General features: G+C 43.1%; 1 protein-coding gene across 3 annotated transcripts in view; it reads left to right on the top strand.

Moving 5' to 3' along the window:
* Positions 1–503: 503 nt before the first annotated feature.
* The window catches only part of UBE2QL1 (ubiquitin conjugating enzyme E2 Q family like 1), a 37,443-nt gene continuing 14,785 nt past the window's right edge, over positions 504–23,161 (top strand). The window contains exons 1-2 of one of the 3 annotated variants that reach the window (XM_063130199.1): positions 504–613; positions 769–2,459. In XM_063130199.1, coding sequence (XP_062986269.1) covers positions 1,617–2,459 — 843 coding nt within the window. In that variant the 5' untranslated portion in view covers positions 504–613; positions 769–1,616. Of the gene's footprint in view, positions 2,460–9,967; positions 10,300–23,161 lie in introns of those variants that run through there. The other 2 variants (XM_063130198.1, XM_063130200.1) reach the window with 2 other exon arrangements.

The following is a 23,161-nucleotide window of genomic DNA, read 5'->3' as shown; positions in this document are numbered from 1 at the left end:
TAGCCCCTTCCAACTCTGCTATTCTGATTCTCTCTCTCTCTCTCTCTCTCTCTCTCTCTCTCTCTCTCTCTCACACACACACACACACACACACACAGAGCTCTTGTTTATCTATATATTAAGTCAAGCTTGGTTTGAAAGGCATGCATGCATATATATCTCAAATCTACAGATTCTCGCTCTCCCTCCTTCCCACTTCGCGGAGATGGCTGGATGTTACAGGTTTCTTGTTCACAGCCCCTGTAGTTGCTCTGGCCTAGGATATGGTAAAGGAGAGGCAGTGATGCTCAGAGGTGGAGAAGGGGTGCGTGCTACAAAGAAGCAGCCAGCAGCCATCTCTCCCGCATCCTTCAAAACCCACCTAATTTCAGCATTTCCCCCCACCCCACTCCCCCCAGTCCAGCCAGTAGGGACCCCGGTTGCCACCACGTGAGCTTTTGCCTAGGGCCGCCTCCTCTTGCGCATACCGAGCGGTAGGCGGGCTCCGATCGAGCTGTTCCTCCGCCTCTCTCCGCGTAATGTCAGATCCGCTGCAGAAGCGCGGGGGAGCCTGCAAGGCAGGAGGAGGCGCCGTCCGGCTGGGGCTCCCCAAAACTCTGCTGCCGAGGAGGAGGTGAGCTAAAGGTCAGGACGGTCGGCTTGCGAAAGAAGATCGCCTGCCGGTGACGCGGGGAGGGGGCGCGCGCGTTGGTCTCCTCTCTCCCACCCCATCTTTTTTTTTTTTGTTCCTCCCCGCACCCGTGCGTAAATATCTTCGGTCCAAAATAGTCTGCCGGCTTTCCAGGCTGGAGAAGCGCGTTGCGGAACAAAGGACACCGCAAAGGAGAGAAAGGGAATCCCTGCTTGCAGCAAGCCCAGAGCGTCGCGCTTGGACCCGGACCAGCGAGCGCCGCTTGCGAATGAAGACATTTAGCCCGAGGAGACAGAGGAAATCCTAGACGAGGGAGATTAAAAAAAAACACACACCACACACTAAAAAAAAAAAAAAAATTCCCGCGATCCATCATTTCACATCGCTGCCAGGGGGGGAAAAGAAGGAAAAAGCAAAGCAAGAAATCCACTCCAAGACGGGACCTAATTTTTTATATATATTTAGCCAATAAGAACTGAAGGTTATTGTGGGCGCAAGTGGCCTTCTGCAGCACCAGCAGCAGCGTGTCTGCGTGAGTGGGCGGAGGTAAGGGGTGGTGGTGGTGGTGGTAGTGGCGGCGGTGGTGGTGGTGGTGTTTCCTCTCCTTTTCAGCGTGGGATTAAATGGCCATGACTGTGAAGCTTTGATGACTCCGGGAGAGGCAGCTCGCCTGCTGCAATGCCGCCAACAACAGCAGCAGCAGCAGCAGCAGCAGCCACGGCTGTGGTGAAAGGAGGCGTTTGAGCAGCGGCAGAAGCGAAGGCTGCGGGGGGGGGGGTTCAATCCAGCGAGGAGCGTAATCCACGCGGCATTTCTTTTTGCTCCCCGTTGCCTTTCCTCTCCTTCCATCAGCTCTTTTCGTTCCGCCCGAGGGGAAGGTGCTTCGGGTGGCTGGCTTAGGTAGCACGCGCGCACAGGTGGCGGATCGGGGCTCCCTCCCTTCGTTTGGCGACCCAGATCAGCAAACCTCCGGCGCGGTTCGGAAATGGCTACTCTGCTCCGGAAGATTGGGCTCATCCGAATCCACAACAGGGACACGGAGGATCCCAAGCACCACCACCACCATCACCACCACCACCACCACCACCGCGGCAGCATCCAGCAGGGCTCGTCGTTGCGGGGCAAAAGTAACCAGAAGAACAAGCAGCAGCAGCAGCAGTCGCAAGGCACGCCGGCCAGCGGCTGTGGGAGCCCCAGCAAAGAGAGCTGCAGCAGCAGAGGCAATAGCCCGGCACGCAACAAGCCCAAGAAGGTGCTGGAACTGGCAAAGCAGCAACACGCGGGCCTCGACGGCGCGAAGGAGAAAGCGCAGCAGCAGCAGCAGCAGCAGCAGGGCAAAGAGGCGGGCTCGGCCAAGGAGCAGCCGTCGGGGGGCAGTAGCAGCGGCAGCCGCTCCAGCTCGGCCTTGGTCCCCTCGTCGCTGGTGCCGGTGAGCCGGCAGGCACACTGCACGCAAGTGCGCACCCGACGGCTGATGAAGGAGCTGCAGGACATCGCCCGCCTGAGTGACCGCTTCATCTCGGTGGAGCTGGTGGACGAGAGCCTCTACGACTGGAACGTGAAGCTGCACCAGGTGGACAAGGACTCGGTGCTGTGGCAGGACATGAAGGAGACCAACACCGAGTACATCCTCCTCAACCTCACCTTTCCGGACAACTTCCCCTTTGCACCGCCTTTCATGCGGGTGCTCAGCCCACGCCTAGAGAACGGCTACGTCCTCGACGGCGGAGCCATCTGCATGGAGCTGCTCACGCCCAGAGGCTGGTCCAGTGCGTACACCGTCGAGGCTGTCATGCGCCAGTTTGCTGCCAGCCTTGTCAAAGGCCAGGTAAGGGAAAACCTCCTTCCTGAGGGGCTCTGGGCTGGGCTTTGGGGGCCTCGCTGGGGCATGAGTTCAGCTTGACGTGATCCAGTGAGAGGTCCTGGGTGGGACTTCAGTATGGCTGGTTGAAATACCCTCTGGCCTGTGAACTTCCCCGTATGGCTAATATTTGACCAACTGCCCATGGACTTACCTGCTGCTTTGTATGGTTTAGGCTTAGCCTTAGCCATGGGTGGTTGAGCCTAAATACTGAAAATAATATTCCTGGTCAAAGCCCACAGGCTTGGGTCAAATACATCTCCTCCATACTGGGGTCTGGACTAAGACATTTTGCAGCATTGCATTATCCAAATGGCTGAGAGCCAAACCATACATAGTGTAGAAGATCTGTGATAGGAATGCCCAATTCGTTCCTGCTAAATTTTATAGGAGATGGAAGGGGATCCGAATTTGATCAAGTCAGCACCGAGGATCCAGTCAAATTTGGAGCACTTTGCATCTGTTTTAATTTTTTTGTTGGTTTTAAACGGATATCCGATTACAAATCTCTTGTGTTGTGTGTGTTTCTGTCCTAAATTGCCTTAGCTAAGTAGCTGAGTTCCGTTATCCAAGAGATGTACCCTAGGATCCCTTGCACTGGCCCAAAGGATCCTGGGAGGAATCTCTTGGATCATATGCAGTTGTGCCCCAGAATGCTCTACTACAACATTGCAAGGGATTGTGGAATGCCCCACGTGGGCACATGCTGCTTCACTAGTGCTTATAAAAATACTTCTGGATCCCAAATGAGCCCTGCCCATAGCCTCAAAGAGGGTATATAGAAGACCCTTTGTCATAGTCTGGTAGTAGGACCCTCCAGGCTACTTTCTGTGGCCCATAGTAGGGAGATTGTTTACATGGCTTTGGATTCCTGGCCTTTGGAGTTCTGGAGGTGGTGAGGAGTAGCTGTGAAGATCAGGGGGGATTGTTCTCATCCATAAATCTTTGCACTTTCTATAATATTCTGTAGACTGAGTAGGAGTGTTCCTATTCTATGTGGCTTTGTGGGATACATACAAAACAAAGCTTTATAAGATTATAAATGGTCTGGAGAAAGTGAAGAGAGGCTAAGTATTCTCCCTTTCTCAAACTGCTAGAATGTAAGGGTTATCCAAGGAATTATTTACTGGCAAAAATATTTCTTCATAGAACAATAACACAGGCAATTCCTTCCCACAAGATGTCATCATGGCAGCTACCTCTGATGGGTAAAAAGAAAAGCGTAACATATTCATGGAGGACCTGTATGAGTGACTAAGAGGCAGTATCACCAGATGCTGAGAACAATTAATTGGAGACGGTTAACCCCATTATGTTGTCATTTGACTGACTGTATCTGGAGACACCGTGCTGGTGTAGATGGACCTTTGGTCTGATTGAGCAAAGCAGTTCTTATAGTCTGGCATGGTTCCATTCTAACAAAACTCTGACATGGTGCTCTCTATAGTGTCATGCCGTGTGGATGCTAGAGATTATGAAATGAAGCCCATGGCTTGAAAGGAGAGCCTCTAGCCCCACCTAAGGTTGTGAGAACATGCCTGAGAAAGAGAGAACGGGACATTTCATGTGCATAAGTTCAAATCTGGACTGCAGCCTAAATCAGATACATCTACAGTGTCTTATCTTGTCCCCCATATTTAAGGTATTTTCCCATTTCAATGTTACCTATAACCTTCTGACTGTGCAATCTTAACTAAGGATACTAAAGAGACCCCCCTTTTACATATTTTACCTATATATCTAAATCACGCACGCACGCCTACACACCCACATATAAACACAGCCCCAGTCCTATTCATATTTACTCAGATATGTTCAAGGGACTTACACCCAAGTAACTGAGTTGAAGGCAAAGTCACATATATCTTCAGATTGAGACAGGAACAGTGAATTACCCTATTCAGTTCATTCCTTTGGTTTTGGAGTTTTTGGTGGAGAGAGAAGAATTTAAAAAGTCAATCTATTCCTACACACAAACACGTCTTTTAAATTGTTGTAATGGGTATATCTGCATTGGCTAACTGTAAAACCTATCCAAAGAATAGCATCAATACTTTAATGTGCCATGTGTCCCTTCCTCTCCCAAAAATATTCTGTGGTCACAGATCAAACCAAAACTTGTTTTGTCTTTAATTAAACTTGGTAGCTACTTTAATGCTAACCCATACTTTCAGATGGTGTTTTTAAACTGTGATGGATTGCAATACACTTATGCAGGTTGCAGAATTTTTCTTTAGTATCTTTCTGCTTTCCAAACAGCAATATCACCGAGCAAAGGGGTGATGAGAATATCCTTAGCTAAATCTTTAGTTTGCTTAGTTTTCAGATTATAAATATTTGCTCTTTTAAGTTTTAAGGATTGCCTAGAGAGCTATTATACATCTGAAAACTTCATGCAACATTTAAGCTGCAATGCTATATCTACCTTATTTGTTTTAGAATATTTATATCCTGCCTTTTGATTGAATGATCATCAAGGTGGTGTACAATGAAATTGTAGTAACATCCACAGATCCACAAACCCGAAACCCACACAACAGCCCTTAGTCCTCTGGTCAGCGAATGGGGCCAGGTTGCAACTCTCTTCATTTCTGCAATGCCAGAAAAGTGGCAAATGGAGACCAATGTTATTTTTGACAAGAAATGGTGAAGCTTCCTGCAGCTATTCCCTCTCTGGCTGATGTATGTGGCCCTCTGAGCATCCTTTAGTCACCTGGCCAATGGCAGAGGCCAGAGTGTAGTTCTCAGCGCAACTGATAGTTGGAGTACAATGTTTTTCCCCTCTTACATTGAAGTAAATCCCACTGAATTGAGGAGGGCCCCTACTCATATCTTATGAGTAGATACGTATGTGATTATACTGTCATTTATTCATGTGTGCCATTTCTTTTAATCCACTTATATTTTAATAAAATAACATGAAATGTTACATTAACTTTTCATTCAATGTGCTGTATGATTTACTTCTAGTTAATGTTCCTAATACACTGTAGTTTGAAACACATAATTAATGTCTATTAATACGTGCAATGCACTATGTAACCTTTTCTAAAAATGGTAAAACTATTATCTTTATATATACATACATACCGTATTTCTTCGATTGTAAGACGCACACTAATTTCAGTACCACCAACAGAAAAAAAGCTTTGATTCTAAGAATAATAATCACACCCACGATTCTAAGACGCACCCTGTTTTTAGAGATGTTTATATGGGGGAAAAAGTGCGTCTTAGAATCGAAGAAATAGGGTAATATAAAGGATATCATGGATACTGTCAATGTTCTATTTAGTTGTAAACTAATTTATTTTAGTGATTAGATTAACAAGCTGGTATATATTTACATAATTGATTTAAATTGAGCTTTCAGTTGGTACTCTATGCCTTTCTTAGGCAATGATACATACTGTCTTTAAATTAATCTTATAAAATATGCAATTCAGAGAAAATAACTGGTTTGTAGTGCTTGCCATAATTATTTGTGCCACTGAAATACTATCTTGTCCAGTTCCCCAAAATTCTGCTAGTATTTGATGTATTTTATGGGGGGGGGAATCATTGTACATCTGGTAAATATCTGTCCATTTTGGAATTAGAGGTTGGGAAGAGGTGGTTGCACATTTAATTAAACATATATATTGCTTCATGTTTCAGGGCTAGTTTTATATGATCCCTTTCATTACTTATATGAGTAATTCATTTCACTTCAATCCAAATGTGAGCAATTGTACATGTTAGTGTTTTTTTTACATCCTTGCAGTTTTAAAAAACAGGCTTTTACTTAATTCCTTTATGTGGCTCAACAGTGACCCTTCTAGAAAAAGACAAAGAATCTTGTGGTATCTTAAAGATGAACTAGCTTTATCTCCTTCTTGTGACTTTCACCTCTCACCTCTTATTTTAATAAGATTGTGTTCTGTTCAGTGTTGCCCAAAGAGGCCAGGTTCCATTGTGTATCTGGGATTTCAGCAAATAACCATCAGTGGAAAAAAAGATAAACGGTTTAACTAATACGTTTACAATATGAAAATATGTAGTGGCTTGCTTTTTTCTTCCAGTGTTTCTCCGTTCTCTAAGAGAGGCTCATGTTTCACATCTGTATGAATAAGGAAAGAGATGTATATGAACCCAGCTTAAATTATTCTAATGCCCTTGACCTCAGTAACATAGTTCAATATGCACCATTTTAAAATTAAAAACTAAACCAAAAAGTGATTTAAGCATTTTTAACACATTCTGCTCCTTCAACCCTTCCTGGCTTAATCAAATGACCAGGTAGAGGTGTGGACTGCTCAGAAATACAGTAGTGTGATATAATTGCATGAGAAAAATACCATTTTTTTTTTTTTAGGTAAAGGGTTTATACAAGGGAGGAAGCCTCATTGAATACAGTGGGACTTACTTCTGGGTAAGCAGGCATAGGATTGTACTGCACATCTAATTATTTACAAAATAATATTTTAATTGGAATTCTATTATTGCTTTTTAAATCCTTCATTTAGTAGAAAATATGTCCATGTTTATGCTGTTGAAGAACAATGGGAAAGCTGAAGTAAATTATTGCCAACAGTATCATAATGGTCTGTTCTAATTTTTTTAAAAAATGAAGGTAACTGAAAAGGGGAAAGAGGAGGTAGTATTAATAGTACAGTGTTGTCAGTAGCTGCTTGATAATCTGAGTAACTGCTATCTTGTAGTCAGATCCACCACTGTGTAATACGAGTTGCATTATATAACCTTGATGATTCTGTTGCATAAGGCAGCCCTGTACAAAAGCTCTGACTATGAGAAACACTTGAGAATCCTGATTCCATTTGCAGAGCTACTAGCCTTTCTTAACTATTAGTTTAAGGGAGTCTCTGCACTGAGAGAGAAAACATCTTTCAATCTGCCAGAAGACAGGGTAAAAATATAGTCGCTGATCTTGTGAAACCCTTAACAATTGACATTATATTAATCTTGTAGCACTTGGTAAGATTCCTAGTGTTTATTTGGATGGCTTCTGCCAGATTAATTAGGCAATGCTGATACAGTGGGTCTTCAACCATTTCTAGATACGACCCACTTTTAATGCAGTTTGCAACATGATGCCCACTTTTAATGTTTTTACTTTTTATATTTTCATTTTATTATATCTATATCTACCTGTTTCTCTTCTCTCTGTTCCTTTTCTCTTTTCTGTCTGTCTGTCTTTCCTTCCCTGCAAAATATAATTGTGGTAGCCCCAATGTGTTCCATGTTTACGATCGTCATAAATTCAGATATGAGGTGCGAACATCAATTGAAGTGGATACTTATCAGGGCTCATTGGTGAGAAAATCATTCATCAACTGACAAGGGAGATTGTCCATCATTACTCATCTTGCCCTGTAATGTTCAGTTGCAAGGTGGAATTGGGTCAGTTCTAGGCTATGCTCTCTATTCACATGGGTAAATAGAAACCCAACAGATCTGGCCATTAAGAAGAAACATAGGAAACTGATTTCTACCAAGTCAGACCATCAATCTATCTAACTCACTATTGTCTGCACTGACTGCTGGCAGCTCTGTGGGATTTCAGACAAGAATCTTTCCAGCTTTACCTGGAGATGCCAGTGATTGAACCTGACACTTCTCGCATACACATCATGTGCCCTACCACTTAGGCTGTAGCTAGACCTAACGTTTATCTCAGGATTGTCCTGCGGTCAAACCTGTTCATCTGAGGCCATAGCTAGACCTAAGGTTTATCCCTGGATTGTCCAGGGGTCAAATCTGTTCATCCAGGTGACACACAGGGGATCCAGTTCTCAGGCAGGGACGAACCCTGGATGATCCTGGGATAAACCTTAGGTCTAGCTACGGCCTTAGTTACTGCTCTTCCCCCAAAGACAGACATCCCTGGGTGGACTCTAACATTTTGGTTAACCACTAAACATGCTAGCAGGTTGTGCCACATTGCCCTGCATGAGTTGAGTGTGGAACTAAGAACATGTCCTGGAATCATTGGCAGTGTACTCTGGATCTATGTCAATCAAGTTGACATGGAATGGAAAATGCTCTCTGAAGGTACAAATTCTGAAAACCACTAGGATATTTACCAACATATAAGCAAAGTATTACAAAATATGATGTCCTGCCAGGCGTGTTCACGCATACTCATGGATCAAGGTGACAGTCTCCAAACTACTGAATCTTAAACATAAAAAACAGTGCCATTTTTAAATTGTGATGTAAACATGAACCATACAGATGTGAGGAGCTTACTAAGAATATGTGAAGAGCCCTGTTGGGTCAGACCAAAGGCTATCTAGTTCAGCATCCTGTTTCTTACAGTGGACAACCAGATGCTTTTGAGAAGTCCATAAGTAGAAAATGAAGGCAGTAGCCCTCTCCCACTGTTGTTCGCCAGAAACTGTTATTCCAAGGTATGCTGCCATTGATCATGGAGGTAGTATATAGCCATTATGACTAACAGTCATCAACAGATGTGACCCTGTCCTCCATGAATGTGACTAATTCCCTTATAAAAACATCTAACTTGGTCGCTTATCACCACATCTTGCAATAGTGAATTCCATAGGGAGTGTGTGACAAAGTTCTTCCTTGTCTGTCTTGAATCTCCCACCATTCAGCTTCATTGGATGACTGTGGGATCTAGAATTATGAGAGAGGGAGAAAAAATTATCTGATCAGTTTCTCCATACCATGTGTACTTTATAAACCTATATAATCCCTTCTTCACCTTTTTCTAAACTAAATAGACCCAAATGTTTTAAACTTTCCTAGTAGGTGAGTTGCACCAGCCCCCTGATCATTTTGGTTGCCTCTTTATCTACCTTTTCCCAGCTCTACAATATGGTCAATGACTCCATGGCTGAGTTCAAACACCACATTTATCAACAGTGGTTTTAAAACTCCACGGTGGAGTTTAAATTTGTCATCTGGCGGGAAAACTCCACCCCACAGTGGAGTTTTTGGGGAAAACACTCCACGCTGAATATCTACACTATTCAGAGGAGAGTTCCTGCACAACTGTTGTGTGGAGGGCTCTGTGGAGTTTTCTGTTGCGTTGAGTTGACTTTTCCCACTGACGACAGAGTCCCCTGGCAAGAGCAGCGAAAGGACTGAGTGCCGCTCTAGGAGAGCCGCCATGATTGTTTTTTCGCAGCAGTGGCTGATGAGATACCATCAGGAGGACTTGGGGAGGAGAGAGCATGGAGGAACTGTCAATCAAACATCACAATGGATTTTACTCAACTCCACGGTAGTCCACAGTCACACAATGGTGGAGTTAAAACACGTTGTGTGGGGAATGCCCCCTAAAAACTCAAAAGTTGAGTGGAGTTTTCACACTGAGTTGGCTAACGTGTTGTCTGAACTGAGCCCATGTGTGGTCATGCCACCATTTGTATGAAGGCATTACTATATTGCAGATTTATTTTTTATCCCTTTCCTAATGATTCCTAATGTGTTATTTACCGATTTTGTAGATGTGTCCTACTGGGTCATCGCTTTGATTGAGCTATCCACCACAACCTCAAGATCCCCTTTCTGATCAGTCATCGCCAGTTGAGATCCCATCCTGTATATATAAAGTTAGGATTTTTTGCCCCAATGTGCATCATTCTACATCTACATATATTGAATCTCATTTTCCATTTTATTACCCTAGTTTGGAGAGATCTTTTTGGAGTTCTTCTTAATCCCTCTTTGTTTTCACCACCCTGAATAATTTGGTGTCATCAACTAATTTGACCATCTCACTGCTTACACCTGACATCATAGCTCAGAATCCAAACAATCCTGTGTTCCCCAGATGGTGTCTTTAATTTTCTGGATCCCTTCTTAAAAACTTTTGTTACATTGGATGCTTTCCAGTTGTCTGGTACAGAGGCAAATCTGTACAGAGTGCCAATGTGATGTAATGATTAGAGCGTTGGACTCTAATGAAGCTCATTGGATGATTTGGGACCAGTCAGCGGGTTGGTTTGCATGAGCATGAAGGGAAATTAAGTCACAGTGGCTTACAGTAGAATATCCTCAGGCTGGATGAACTGTAGTTTGACATTTGATTATGTCACCAACAATTTGCAAGGAAGCATAAGAAAACACTGGCACATAATTCAGCATTCAGCACATCTCAGGGTGCCATGAAAAACCATTGGTCTCCTTCAAAAGAACCAGGAATATTCAACATTTGCTGATAAGAAGTGAATTTAAGGAGTATGACAGTAGTTTATCCAGTAGTTTACCAGGTGCTAACATGTCTGGGGGCGCAACCCATGTGGACGCTGTAGTTACTGCAAGTACACCTCCAAAGTCACAGAATTTGAAAATCCCACCAACCAACAGACAAATATTTTGAAATAATTTATCACCTGCAGTAGTATGTTTGTAGTCTATACCATCCAGTGTAAATGCCCCAAAATTTACGTGGGTAAACAACAAGATTCCTAAAAAGTATAGGCGAACTCCTGAGTAACATTAAGGCCTAATCTACACCTGCCAGTTATCCAAGGGTCAGCTCGAGGTTGTCCCTGTGTGTCCAAATGACACACAGGGGATCCTGGGGTCAACCTCTCAGTTGTCCGGGGATAACCAGGACTGTGGTTTTCCCGATTTTTCCCATGGTCCCGGGAGAACCCTGAGGAACGTGGGTTCTCCCGGGTCCTCCCTCCTCCTTGCGAGTAGCGGGGCTCTTCAAACAGGCATGGAACTGTGCCTATAGGGGGCAGCATTTTCGCCATCCCCAGGATGGCTCTCGACATATTGGGGTGCCGAGGTTTTTTTTAGAACTTATGTTTCCCCATGGATTGCGGCTGCAATGCGGGAGAAAAACGAACAAACGCTGTGCCAGGAATGTCCCTCTTGACTTCTGGGACAACGCGCTGGCGCTTAGATGCAGGGGGACAATCCCAGAAGCAGGTACGTCCAGGATCCTCCCACTCCCGGAAGGCCTTAAGGTTTAGATAAAGCATTCAAATAACAGGCCAGGTGCTCCGTTGGTAAAGAGCAACAACATTCTCTTGCGCATCTGATATTTTGGACACTGGATAAGCTTAATACAAAAGATGACAAACATCTGTTAAAAAGGGAAATGGAGTGGATTTTGAGACAAAAACCTCCATTGGCACGTGGTTTAAATGAAGATCTAGAATTTTTACCACGTCTGTGACTATGGGTGAGATTTGCAGACACTTATGAGACAATCACATTAACATGAAAACACCTGGTAGAGCCCAGAAAAGAAAAACATGAGCCAAAAGAAAGAATTTGAAAAATACCTTTTTCAGTCACTAGTAGATTAATAAAGGAGACTTTTTTTGCTGTGAGAAATTCTGCTGACATTTTTCTCTATAAGTAAGAATTTATATGTTACATTTTAGCATTATGGCAGGTTTTACCTGTTTTTTAAATAATATAATATATGCAAAGGCCCCTGTGGGAGTATGTTCTATTAATTGATTTTGAAAAAAATGTTATTTTATGTTGTCTCATTTGATGATGATGATGATGATGATGATGATGATGATGATGATTGTTACAGCCCCTGAAGAAGGCTTCAAAATAAGGAATAGGCTGAAACATGTTGGGCTTTTTGTTAATAAATCTATTTTTGCATCCTGAGAACCTGTTTCTATCCTTTCTGATCAACTTATTTTCACTCCTAACACGCCCTGGTCATGAGCCCCCTAGTTAACGTAATTACACTCATCTGGCACAGGTTGTCATGATGTCCAAACCCGTCAAGTTTGGGTGGCTGGGGTGGTTTGCAAATCACCCTGAAACCCTAGAACAAGCCATGGTTTTCAGGATGGTTTGTAAACCACCCCACCGTTGCTGGATTCAGACATTGTTACAACCTGGGCCAGGCGAAGGTAATTATGCTAATTAGGTGGCTCTGATCATGGCTCCTTTTCCCTCCATGATTGTGAAAACCCGGTTACTGACTCTCAGCTTAAAGCACCTCACGGGTTTTTTGTGAAGATAAAACAGTGAGGATGAGGCCTATTCAGCCACCTTAGTTTCCTTTCAAGAGGGAAAAAAGGTGTCATATAAATGTAATAATAAATGTCATAATATAAATAAATCTTTGGGACATTGCATATTTTACTTTGAAAATCAGTGATTTCACATTTGAGTTATTTAAGATGGATACTGTCCAGACCTGGTAATTTGTCAATTTTTACTGTGATAATAAGGCTCAGAACTTCATCTCTTGTCATGACTCAGTTCTTCAGATTCCCTCCTTGAAAATTTCATTTCAGTCACAAGCATATGCCCGATATCTTCCACAGTAAAGCAAATGCCAATAATTCATTCAGCTTTTCTGCAAACTTCTTCTCCTCTATTAGTACATCTTTAACATTCTTGTCCAACCACCGCTCTAGCCTGTTCCCTGCTTCTGATGCATTCAAAGATTTTCCCCAGTTCATACTTACTTTATAATGTGATACATGAATGAGCTCAGCATCAGTGCTTGAATAGATAAGCACTATGTTCTTCCTCGTCATAGTTTTCCACTTCAATCTCCTGGCAGTTTCTATCATTTGAAAAGCAATTGAAATGTTTTTACTTATCTGCAAGTAAAGTAAATGCTATTGAGAATTTTTGGATATAAAATGATGGATATCTCTGGGGCTCAGGAAACTATTTTAAGTCATTCACTCAGCCAGTCCAAACCCCCTAGAATTTATAAGTGTGAAGAGTAAGGGATTAATCATCAAGACAGTTCAAACACAAAGTTTCCTCCGTAAAATTGCTGCTGTAAAAGCAAAGCAGGCCACCTTTTCAGAAACCTGAGGCGATCTATCCCCCAATAATAATAAAAAAAGATCAAATACCCATCAGATCTGCCTGATAGCAGATCTAAATCCCTAAACAAGGTTGTACTTAAATCCTCATAAATTGGGCAAACAAGCAGATAATGAGGGAGGACTTCAGGCACGTTGTCCCCTCATGGGCAGACGCTTTGTTCGTAAGAAATCTGACGGTAGCGTCCTGCGGTTATAGTAGAGTTCATGGACTGAAATTGTACGGCTGCGAAGGCTTTCCTACATTTGAAATTTGTAATATTAGTTATCTATTTTGGGTCTGGAATTTGAATGCGTAATTTGGCATACCAAGGAGCACACACGATCAGCTCAGAAATCCTGTTTTAACATATCAGATTTCAAATATCGTGATGCTGTTTCAAAAGCTGAAGAGCTCAACATATCCAGAGAGAGTCCATACATCTCAATAATTTGTAGCATTTCCTGATTCCAGGATAAAAACACTCTATTGTTAGAGTTCAACATCTCCTTGAAAGCAATTAATACTAAGGTAGATCCTATTCCTTTTTTTTAATTTCAACCAGTATGTGAGGGCAAGAATATGTACTTTAACCTTCAGCGCATGAAGTCCAGCTCCCAGTCAGAAAATAGAGGACACAGTTGCCTTGGGGAGCTCAAAGAAAGCACATAGATACTTATTTTGTGGTGTTTCCAGGTTCACTTTCTGAATAGACCCCCATATTTGGGCGCCATAGCAAATTGTGCTATAACTTTGACCTCATAGGTTTTGAGAGCTGGTAGAGTCTGTCTACCACCTTTCCCCCCTTTTTATTGTGAATATCAACAAACAAAACAGAAAATACATCATGAAAACGAGGCAGGGGGACCCATACATTGTGTATATAGAAATATCATTTCCATTGTATGAACCGTTAAAAAAAGGGGGAGAGAGTTATACAAAGGTTTCAAGAAAAGCAGACCAAATATCCGTATATTTATCCACTTGCACTTGTTCAAAAGTTGATAATGTTATTAGGTCCTCGATCCATTGCATTATGGGAGGTGTGAATTTGTCTTTCCAATGTGATAACATAAGTCTTTTGGCTGTCATAAGGACTCTGAAGATCCATCTGCGCTGACCATGTGTTAACTTCCAAGAAGCCGGTAGGTAATTTAGGAGATGTACATTATTCCATATTATAGCTTGTTTCAGTACAAAGTTTATCCTTATTATAACTTCCTCCCAAAAGGGGGCAACTACTGGGCATTGCCAAAACATATGAGTTAAAGAAGCATTAGATGCATTACATCTCCAACAGTTATGCAAGTTAGACAAACCCTTATTGAAAAGGCGTTATGGAGTCCAATAGACCCGAAACAACATATTTTGCTGAATTAGACATAACCTAAGATCTATAGAAGCTTCAGATACAGATGCTAGAGCAACCGTCCATTGGTTAGGCAATAAAACCTTAATAGGAATTCACTGTGTTAGTAGACTTTTTATCTAAATGAATATTCCAGTTTCCTGTTGAGGAAAACCATAAGCCTAAATATTTAAAGAATTTCATTTGTTCTATAGGGCATATAGGGAACTTATGGTGGAGAATTGTTGTGACGAAAGAAAAACCTGCCTTTCACCTCTACCTCTAGGTGGTCCATCCTTCACTGATTGAATCTTTGGTGTGGTACAGTGAAACGCTGGATCCTCCATCGATATACAAGCCTTCTGGACACAGATACACACATACACATTAGTTCTCTTCAGGTGTTTCTTCTTCCGTGTTGAATGAACACATAAGGGGAGGAGTGCCTCAGCCCTGCCCTCCTCCATCATCACATCCCTTGCTATGGAAAATCAGGCATTATAATTGTGTGGTGAGCCTCCATTGATACAGGATGCTGTCCTATTCAGACCTTCGAGATGGAGAGGGAGGCAGGCTGAAGTGCTCCTTCTCGTTGTTTGTTGATTGAATCTGCTAATTAGAACTCTTGAATGGGGTTATTATCAGTCTTAGTAATGGGCATTTTGCCAGTAAATTAACTAAATAACAGTTGCCATTAAAGGGCTCTCATGTGGTAGCTGTAAAGTGTAAACTAGACATTAGCCTGGTCTTATAGAAGGGAAACTGGAACAAAGGAAAAGCGGAATAGTAATGATAAAAAAAATTCACATCTATAATATAAAGGCTAAGTGAAGCTTTACTGCAAATATTGGATATATGATCCTGGCAAAATTAAACACTCTTTTAAGTTTCCTTGATACCACACACATGTCTTTCATATCTATCCCACTGAAATCAATTAGACTTCCAAAATTTTAATCCTGTCTGGATTATACCCATTCATTGCAAGCAGGGATTTTAGAAATTTAATAGAAATATGTGACTATGTAATGTGATTTTGGAAATGTGCCAGATAGGCAGAACTTCAGGCTGCAGTAAATCCTGCCCATATTTATTTCAGTGTGAATCACACTGGCAGTCAGCAGGGCTTGCCCAGGCCTAACAGATTGCACATTTGCATCCAGAAGCCATAGTTCTCCAGGTCCATGTGTGCACACAGCCTTTTCCTGAATTTAGTTTTGACTGCAGCAACTTGCTTAGTATAAAACGGGTTGGTTTTCTCAGTCCCTGAAAGGACTTGATCCTGCACAAAACTATCCCTAAGCTTGTGGTTTAAAGCTGACCCTTGAAATATGCTGTTTCCATTGTATTCGTGGTCTGCCTTTCTTGTCTTTTCCCTCTTGCCCTGTAGGAGGAGAGCCTCTCCTTTCATCTCCGTAATTCCGCCTTGTGAAAGGTTATCAAGTCAGACAGATCCAGTCCTAATTTAGCCCATTCTTTAACTTTTAGAAAAACTCTTAGGGCCTTCCTAGACGAGGGTTTAGCCCGGTGCGAGGCCCGGGCTCCCTGCTGTGCGTGCAGACGACACACAGGGGATCCCGGGGTCAGGCTGGGCTAAACCCTCCCTTGACCCGGGATAACTGGATCCGCTTGTGGCCTGGTTTTTCCATAGCCCTGGGCTGAGCCTGGGGCTGCGGAAGGTCTAGCTAGTTCTGTGGCTTTTCCCGGCTGCTCGCTTACTTGCGAGTAGCCGGGAGAAGCCGCCCTGTGCCCATTGGGCTGGGGGGGGGGGAGATCATGGACGGGGGGGCGGAGGGGGCTTCGGACATGGCGAGCGAGCGGGGGGGTGGACAGGTGAGCGGGGATGGGCGAGCGAGGGGGCGAGCGAGCGGACAAGGGGGCGAGCAAGCGGGGGGCAAGTGAGTGGGGGGGGCGAGCAGAGGGCATCAGACATTGTGGGGGGGAATCAGGGGGAGTGGGGAACCCTTTTTTTTTAACAAAGACTTACCTTATTGTTGATACGCTCCTGCGCAGATGGCCCCTTTAAGTTTTTTTTTAAATGGCCGACGGGACGGGGCCTTCCCTTACCCTGTCGCGTCTCATGTGTAGAAAGGGGCGACAGCCTGCGATAGCTGCAGCGCGGCCTCGCTCCTTCTCCTCACCGGATTAACAGGTAGGTCTAGCAAGGCCCTTAGACTGAAACTACACATTTGGTGGCAGAGTTTTGGAACTGGAAATCAGGGACTCACTGAACAGCTGCAAAGCAGCAAGGCAAAGAGGTGATTTTCAGTGGAGAAGTAAAAGATGTGTGTGGTGTGGGGGAATATGTGGGTAACCCTTTTCCCACTATCAGCTTTTCCCTGTGGCATTCTCCCCCAGCCAATTTCTCCCAGAAACACAGCAAATACGTGTCCAGAAGCCCACAAAAAGGGAAAAGCTGCTGGTGGCACATGGACTTGCAGGGGGAGAAAGGTGGTGTGGGAAGGGTGAAGTTCTCCTTCCTCCCCAGTACTTTTGTGCTACAGATTATCCTCTCCCTCCCACCTTGCAGACCGTTTTTCCTGTACCTGTATCTACAGCTAAATACTTGGTCCTGGCCTTAATTCCAACGCTCAGCACAGACAGCACCAACAGCTGTTTCAATCTCATGTTCACTCCATTATAATATATACTTAGGGTGACCATATGACCGGATTTGCCCGGGTTTTTGATGGCAAATCCGGGAGGGGGAGGGCAAATCCGGATTTTTTTTTCAAAGAGCAGCTCTAATGGGAATTAACAAAAATGCTTATAACTCTGTCATTTTTTAAGATAAAGACATGAAACTTGGCACAATGATAGCTCTTAGGAAGGGCTTTAGTCATACCAAATTTGAAACAGATCCATTCATCCATTGATTTTTTAGGGTTTTTTTAAAAATTGAGGCTTTAAAATTATTTTTTAAATCATCATTTTTAAAGATAAAGGGATGAAACTTTGCACTATGGAAGGATTTAGGTAGAGCTTTAGCCACACCAAATTTGAAACAGATCCGTTCATCCATTGATTTTTTAGGATTTTTTTAAAAAATGAGGTTTTAATTTTTTTAAAAAAACTGTCATTTTTAAAAATAAAGAGCTGAAAGTTGGCACCATGATAGCTTTTAGGTAGAGCTTTAGCCATATCAGATTTGAAACAGATCTAGGGCCAGTAGCAAACCCTGTTAACAACAACAGCAGCTTGCAATGAGTGAAGATACAGTCAGAAAAGATATTTGAGGGAAGGGAAGAATGTAACACAGAGAGTATAGCAAAAGCTTCAAAGTACAGCAAAACCTACAAAAGTAGGAGTGAGTGAAGTTAATTTCAGATACATTGAATCTCTCACTTGTTCTTTATTTCAGTGATTTTAACATTAAGATGTTATGTAGAACAGATTTGTCTTAAATGTGTGCTGTAAAATCAGACATGTGACCAAGGCTATGTTCGGGTGGGCACGCCCCCTTGTTACTGGACACGCCCCCTTAGGGACGACCATGTTGTCCTCCTTTTTGGTTTCCAAAATATGGTCACCCTAATATACGGCACATTTTTAAATGTTTAATGTGTTGTAGAATTTTTATCTTGTTCGCCAAGTTAACAACTTGTATGCTTATGTCTTTTTAAAATTGGCTTTCCTGTTGTTTTAAGACTGGCTGGTGAGGGCAAAGTAGTTCAAACAGGTGCTAAAACCATGTCAGCAACCACCATATTAAAATCAGTTTGCACAATCTTAATTTAAAATAGCAGCAGGCTACACACACACACACACACATGCACAAAGCCAGGCGCAGTAGATATTGTAGGTCTTTGCTGTTTTTGTAAAACTTAGGAATGATGCAGTAAGGCAAGCCTCCTCAGGGAAAGTATTCCACATCTGTCGCACCATAACCCGGAAGGCTCACTCCTGTTAAATGCTTTAAATATGGTTAATGCAGTTACTTGAAGGACAAGCTGTCACATCTATTTTTTTAATTAAATTGTGTATTGAACGGTGAGCTTACATGTGTACGTTTTCTATTCTAAAAAGAGTTTTGTGCCAATTTGATTTTTGTTTGAGAAGGTGATCGGTAGGAAATCAATGTGCTGTTTCACACTTAATAAGATGTTGTAGTTTCCAAGAAGCATACCCTAGGTAGGTCGCCTTGTAAGTGTTAAAGAGATTGTGCGGTGCGTTTTCAGATTATATATCTGAAAAGTGTTGGGACTATGCGATTGCTTTATTGTATCAGCTGCACTGGCTGCCAGTTCGGGGTTATCACCTTAAAATCCTATGGCCCCCAGAGAGCAATAGACAGCGCTCTGACCTCGGATGGGGGAGTTGGACATCTGATTCCTCCCCCCACCCCCATCCCTTGCAGCCAGTTCGGAAAGAACTGCACTGGCTGTCTTCCGAGGTCGGAAACTCCCGCTCAGAACAATAGCATTGTGCCCTTAATGTCTTGGCTTACTGACTGGCTCCTTACAGGACCATCTCCTACCATGTGAACTTGCCTGTCCATTAAGATTAGCATCTGTGAGCCTCTTGCATGTGCAAGAGGCCTTCAAAGGTATGGTTGGTGGCAATATGCCCACCTGTGGAATTCCCTGCCCCAAGATATTAGTCCTCCTCCTCTTTATCTGTTTTCCACTAGCCAGTGAAAACATTTCTCTTTAAATAAGCATTTGACTCTGCTGTCGCTTAATGTGACATATGGACTGTTCTGTTTTTGTGGGTGTTTTCCTGCTGCTTTTAGTTTGTTAATGTGTTTCAACAATTAGTTATTGTTTTTCTATTTTGTAAGCTGCTTTGAGCAACTCCTTTTTGGAGGGGAAAAACAGAGTAAAAACAAAACCTTAAATAAATTAATATCTCAAGATGTACTTGCATCGTGGTTAAAAAGTGGGTACCACTACCTACACTGTGGCAACATTATGCATACTTATTTGAAATAAATCTCATTGAACTACCGTATTTCTTCGATTGTAAGATGCCATCGATTGTAAGACGCACGCTAATTTCAGTACCACCAACAGAAAAAGAAACCCTAAAACACACCCACGATTCTAAGACGCCCCCCATTTTTAGAGATGTTTATATGGGGGAAAAGTGCATCATAGAATCAAAGAAATAGGGTAAGTGGGTTTTACTAATTTAGGATGCAATCCTATCGCAATTCCTGTAAGCCTCCGAACTCGGAGGCTGACGGGAAGCCTATGCAGAGCTCCAGTCCACCCTTATTTCTGCTAGATGGTCAATTTCGCCCATCTAGCAGAGGTGCATCAGAGGGGGAGGAAAGGAGGCTGGAGCAACCATTGGGAACAGCGTAACACAACTGCCCCAGTCTTGTCCCCTCCCCTGGAAATGCCTCCTTTTCCACATCTCTGGTCTCCATTTTGAGAGTGCAGGGAGCTGACCGTCGCAGTTCTCTCCATGCTGCCTATATGAGAGAGTGGGAAGGGAGCGAGGTTTCCTGGCTGTTAACCCAGAGCCCTGTCCTACAACCTTGGAGCCAGGAAACCAAACAATCCTCTGATGCTGTCTACAGGACATAGGATTGCTCTCTTACATACTGAAGTGGGATTTCTGAGTAAATATGAGTAGTATTGGGCTGTACATACAGAATTTCATCCATATACTCCCAAAGAATTCAGGAGGTACTGGTCACATTACTAGGGCAAAATAGGATGGGCGCATAGCGCAGAAATGCCCTCTTTCTGGGGAGTGGGATTATAGAATTAAATGTGAATTTCTTTGAAGGTTTCAAAAGGGTGCTAATGTTAAGTTTTCTTAACTTCTCTTCGAATCAAGTTAATTATTTTTGAATGGTATGATAGTTAACCATCAGCCAACAACCCTATGAGGTAGATTAAGCTGAGAGAGCATCTGGCCCAAGTTCACCCAGTATGCTTTGTTGTGGACATGGCTGACTGAGGCTTTGACCCTGAATCTCCTTAGTCTAGTACAGTACTATAACTCAGTCTTTTCCAATCTGATGCCCTCAAGATGTGTTGGACTGCAACTCCCAACATGCTGGCTGTTGTGGTAGTGTCAGTAGCTTATGTTGTTGGAGTCATTTTCCGTTAGGTTTCATATCCCTCTGCCCACACACACTGCCCCAATTTATCATTTTCCTACCCAAAATATTTTAAAGACTCTAGTTTTAAAAGGAAAAAAAAGGCCAATTTGTGGGAAATGCATACATACGTACATCTTTTTCAGCTCTAGCAACTGGAAATGCTAGACATTGGACCTGGGACCTCATACAACAGAGGTAGGCAGCCTTTTCAGCCTAAGGGCCAAATTAAATTTGGGATATGCTCTCGGGGCTGCATTCCAGAGGTCGGTAGAGCCAAAGGCAAAAGAGGTTGGAGGCAAAATTTAAAAAATACCAGCATATGACAGCTTAAAGTTCTCAGTGCCTTAGGAGAAGCAATACAAGCTTTTAGAATGGGGAAAACCACACAAAAGCAGGGAAATAGTTGGATGATTAGGTGTCAGGATTAAGGCCAGGGGAAGGGGGCTGTAGTTTTCTGGGGGACCCTAGAGGGCTGGATTGGAACCCCAGGCCTGAGGTTCCTCACCCTTGTTCTACTTTCCAAGGATGGTCCCCACTGCTGAGCTGTCGTCTTTCCCCTTCATCTCCATCCTGGGAAAAGGTTAACCTGCTAAATTTATATCTTGCCTTTCCGGCAAAAATGGCACTCACATTGTCATAGATTAGAACATTGTGGCCTGATATTGGTCCCTAGAGGCACAGAGCAAGGTATGAATGTGGACCTCCAAGCCACAGCTACTGGGCTTCTTCTTAGGCTGCTGTACTCTAATTGTCCCACAAATTTGCCCATGATATACTAAGGATTATAATCACTGAGTTTTCTTTCCCCCTTAATTAACAATCTTGTTGTATTCTTGGCATGTTCTTCCTTTTTGTTGTCTCTATTTTTAGCATTATTTCAGAACAAAATACCAAGTAAAGAAAAAATAGCATGTGAACCTGTATAATTTTGATCCTGAGCGTTAGCCTTATCTTGGAAATGTCATTATGCACCCTCAATCAAGATTTGGTTTGATAAGATTTGGGAACTGCTTGTTATAGATAAGATATCTACACAGATCAAAGCCTCGCTTCAGCCAATAATTTAAAGCTGAATCCCTGGAAAATGGTTTCAATTTATTACCTATGTAGGCTCAAACCCAAAAAATATGGAGACAACCAATGAGTTTAGTAGTGTATATTGATATAAATATAATTTAAGCAAATTCAATAGGTACTTCTGTGGACTTTTTGGTATGTGTGGACTTGTATAAGTAATGTTTGAACTTGTTGTATTCTCCCCTGGAAGCCTGGGAAATACATAGGCAGTAGTACTTCGGTTGTGATTGTTAGGTAAACTTTATTTTAAAAAATATCCTTAAACTGAGGGAGTGAAGTGAGAGAAAAGAAACATCAAGAATAGCTTCCTATTGAGTCCATGATGGAAGTCCAGTCCTAGAATTAAGAGAGCATGAATGACAGAGGCCAGGACTGAAGGGAATTATATTCTCTCCCAAGTAGAATAGATGAAGAAAAAGGCAACAGCCTAAGAGCAACCCAGGGACGTGAGTGCGAGTGATTGAGGGAGACGGAAGTTAGGACGGGCTTCTAAATAAACCTGGTTAGAATGGCAGGGAACAATGTTAGAAAAATTGCCCTTATTAGAATGTCGTATTGTTTCATGACCTCCACTTCCCTGACCAGTGAGAGATTCCAGGGGCACAAGGCTTACTTGTATTTGGATTCCTTTGGAACTAGAGATCACTGGAAGCTTATGGCATTTTGAAATATGCGGGTATATTTACGAATGTATAAGTAGAGCATAGGCAGGGGGAAGCAGCATAACATTCCTTAGCAGGGCAGCAGACCCATTACTCCTCGTGGGATCCCTTGAAGGAGATACCTGTACCTCTAAACACGCCTTCCGGCCTTGAGATTACTCTTTCTGCAGTTCTCCCTTATTCTTGGTCTCTCTGCCTTCAGGGGGAGATGAGTCACCACCCCCAGCCCTGGTTCTGATAGGCTTCACATTCCAAACCATCCTCTCACAATTAGCTCCAATAAAGGGACATTCCTTGACCATGCTGGGGGACACTCATTACCAAACAATAGACTTCAGAACAGATAAGGCCTGCCTGGCCAGTATTCATAACAGTAGGTTAAAGGGTAAACTTCAAAGGAGCAAAATATATTCTTTAGAACCTGGTCCATGGGCACAGCCGGTTCACCCTCCCCATACACCGTACCTCCTGTTATCATTTCCCCTGCACCACCATTAGGCTTGGGACCCCCCCCCCCCCATTTAAGCTTTTGTGTGTGTGTGTGTGTGTATCTGAATGTGTGCGTGAGAAAGAGGAAGAGAGAGTATGAATGTGTGTGTATGAATGGCGAGGTAGGCAGACCATCCCTCAGGTTAATCACAAGGTGATGCAGCCAAACAAGTTTCCCCACCTTCCCCCAACCAGGTGTTTTCCAGATGTGTTGGGACTACCCGCTGGACTGGGTGAAAATGAAAATATAAGACAATGA

The sequence above is a fragment of the Elgaria multicarinata genome, chromosome 7 (assembly GCF_023053635.1).
Source record: "Elgaria multicarinata webbii isolate HBS135686 ecotype San Diego chromosome 7, rElgMul1.1.pri, whole genome shotgun sequence".
NCBI classification, from domain to species: domain Eukaryota; kingdom Metazoa; phylum Chordata; class Lepidosauria; order Squamata; family Anguidae; genus Elgaria; species Elgaria multicarinata.
Note: the sequence above shows the minus strand (reverse complement) of the source record. Positions and strands in the feature narration are given on the sequence as shown.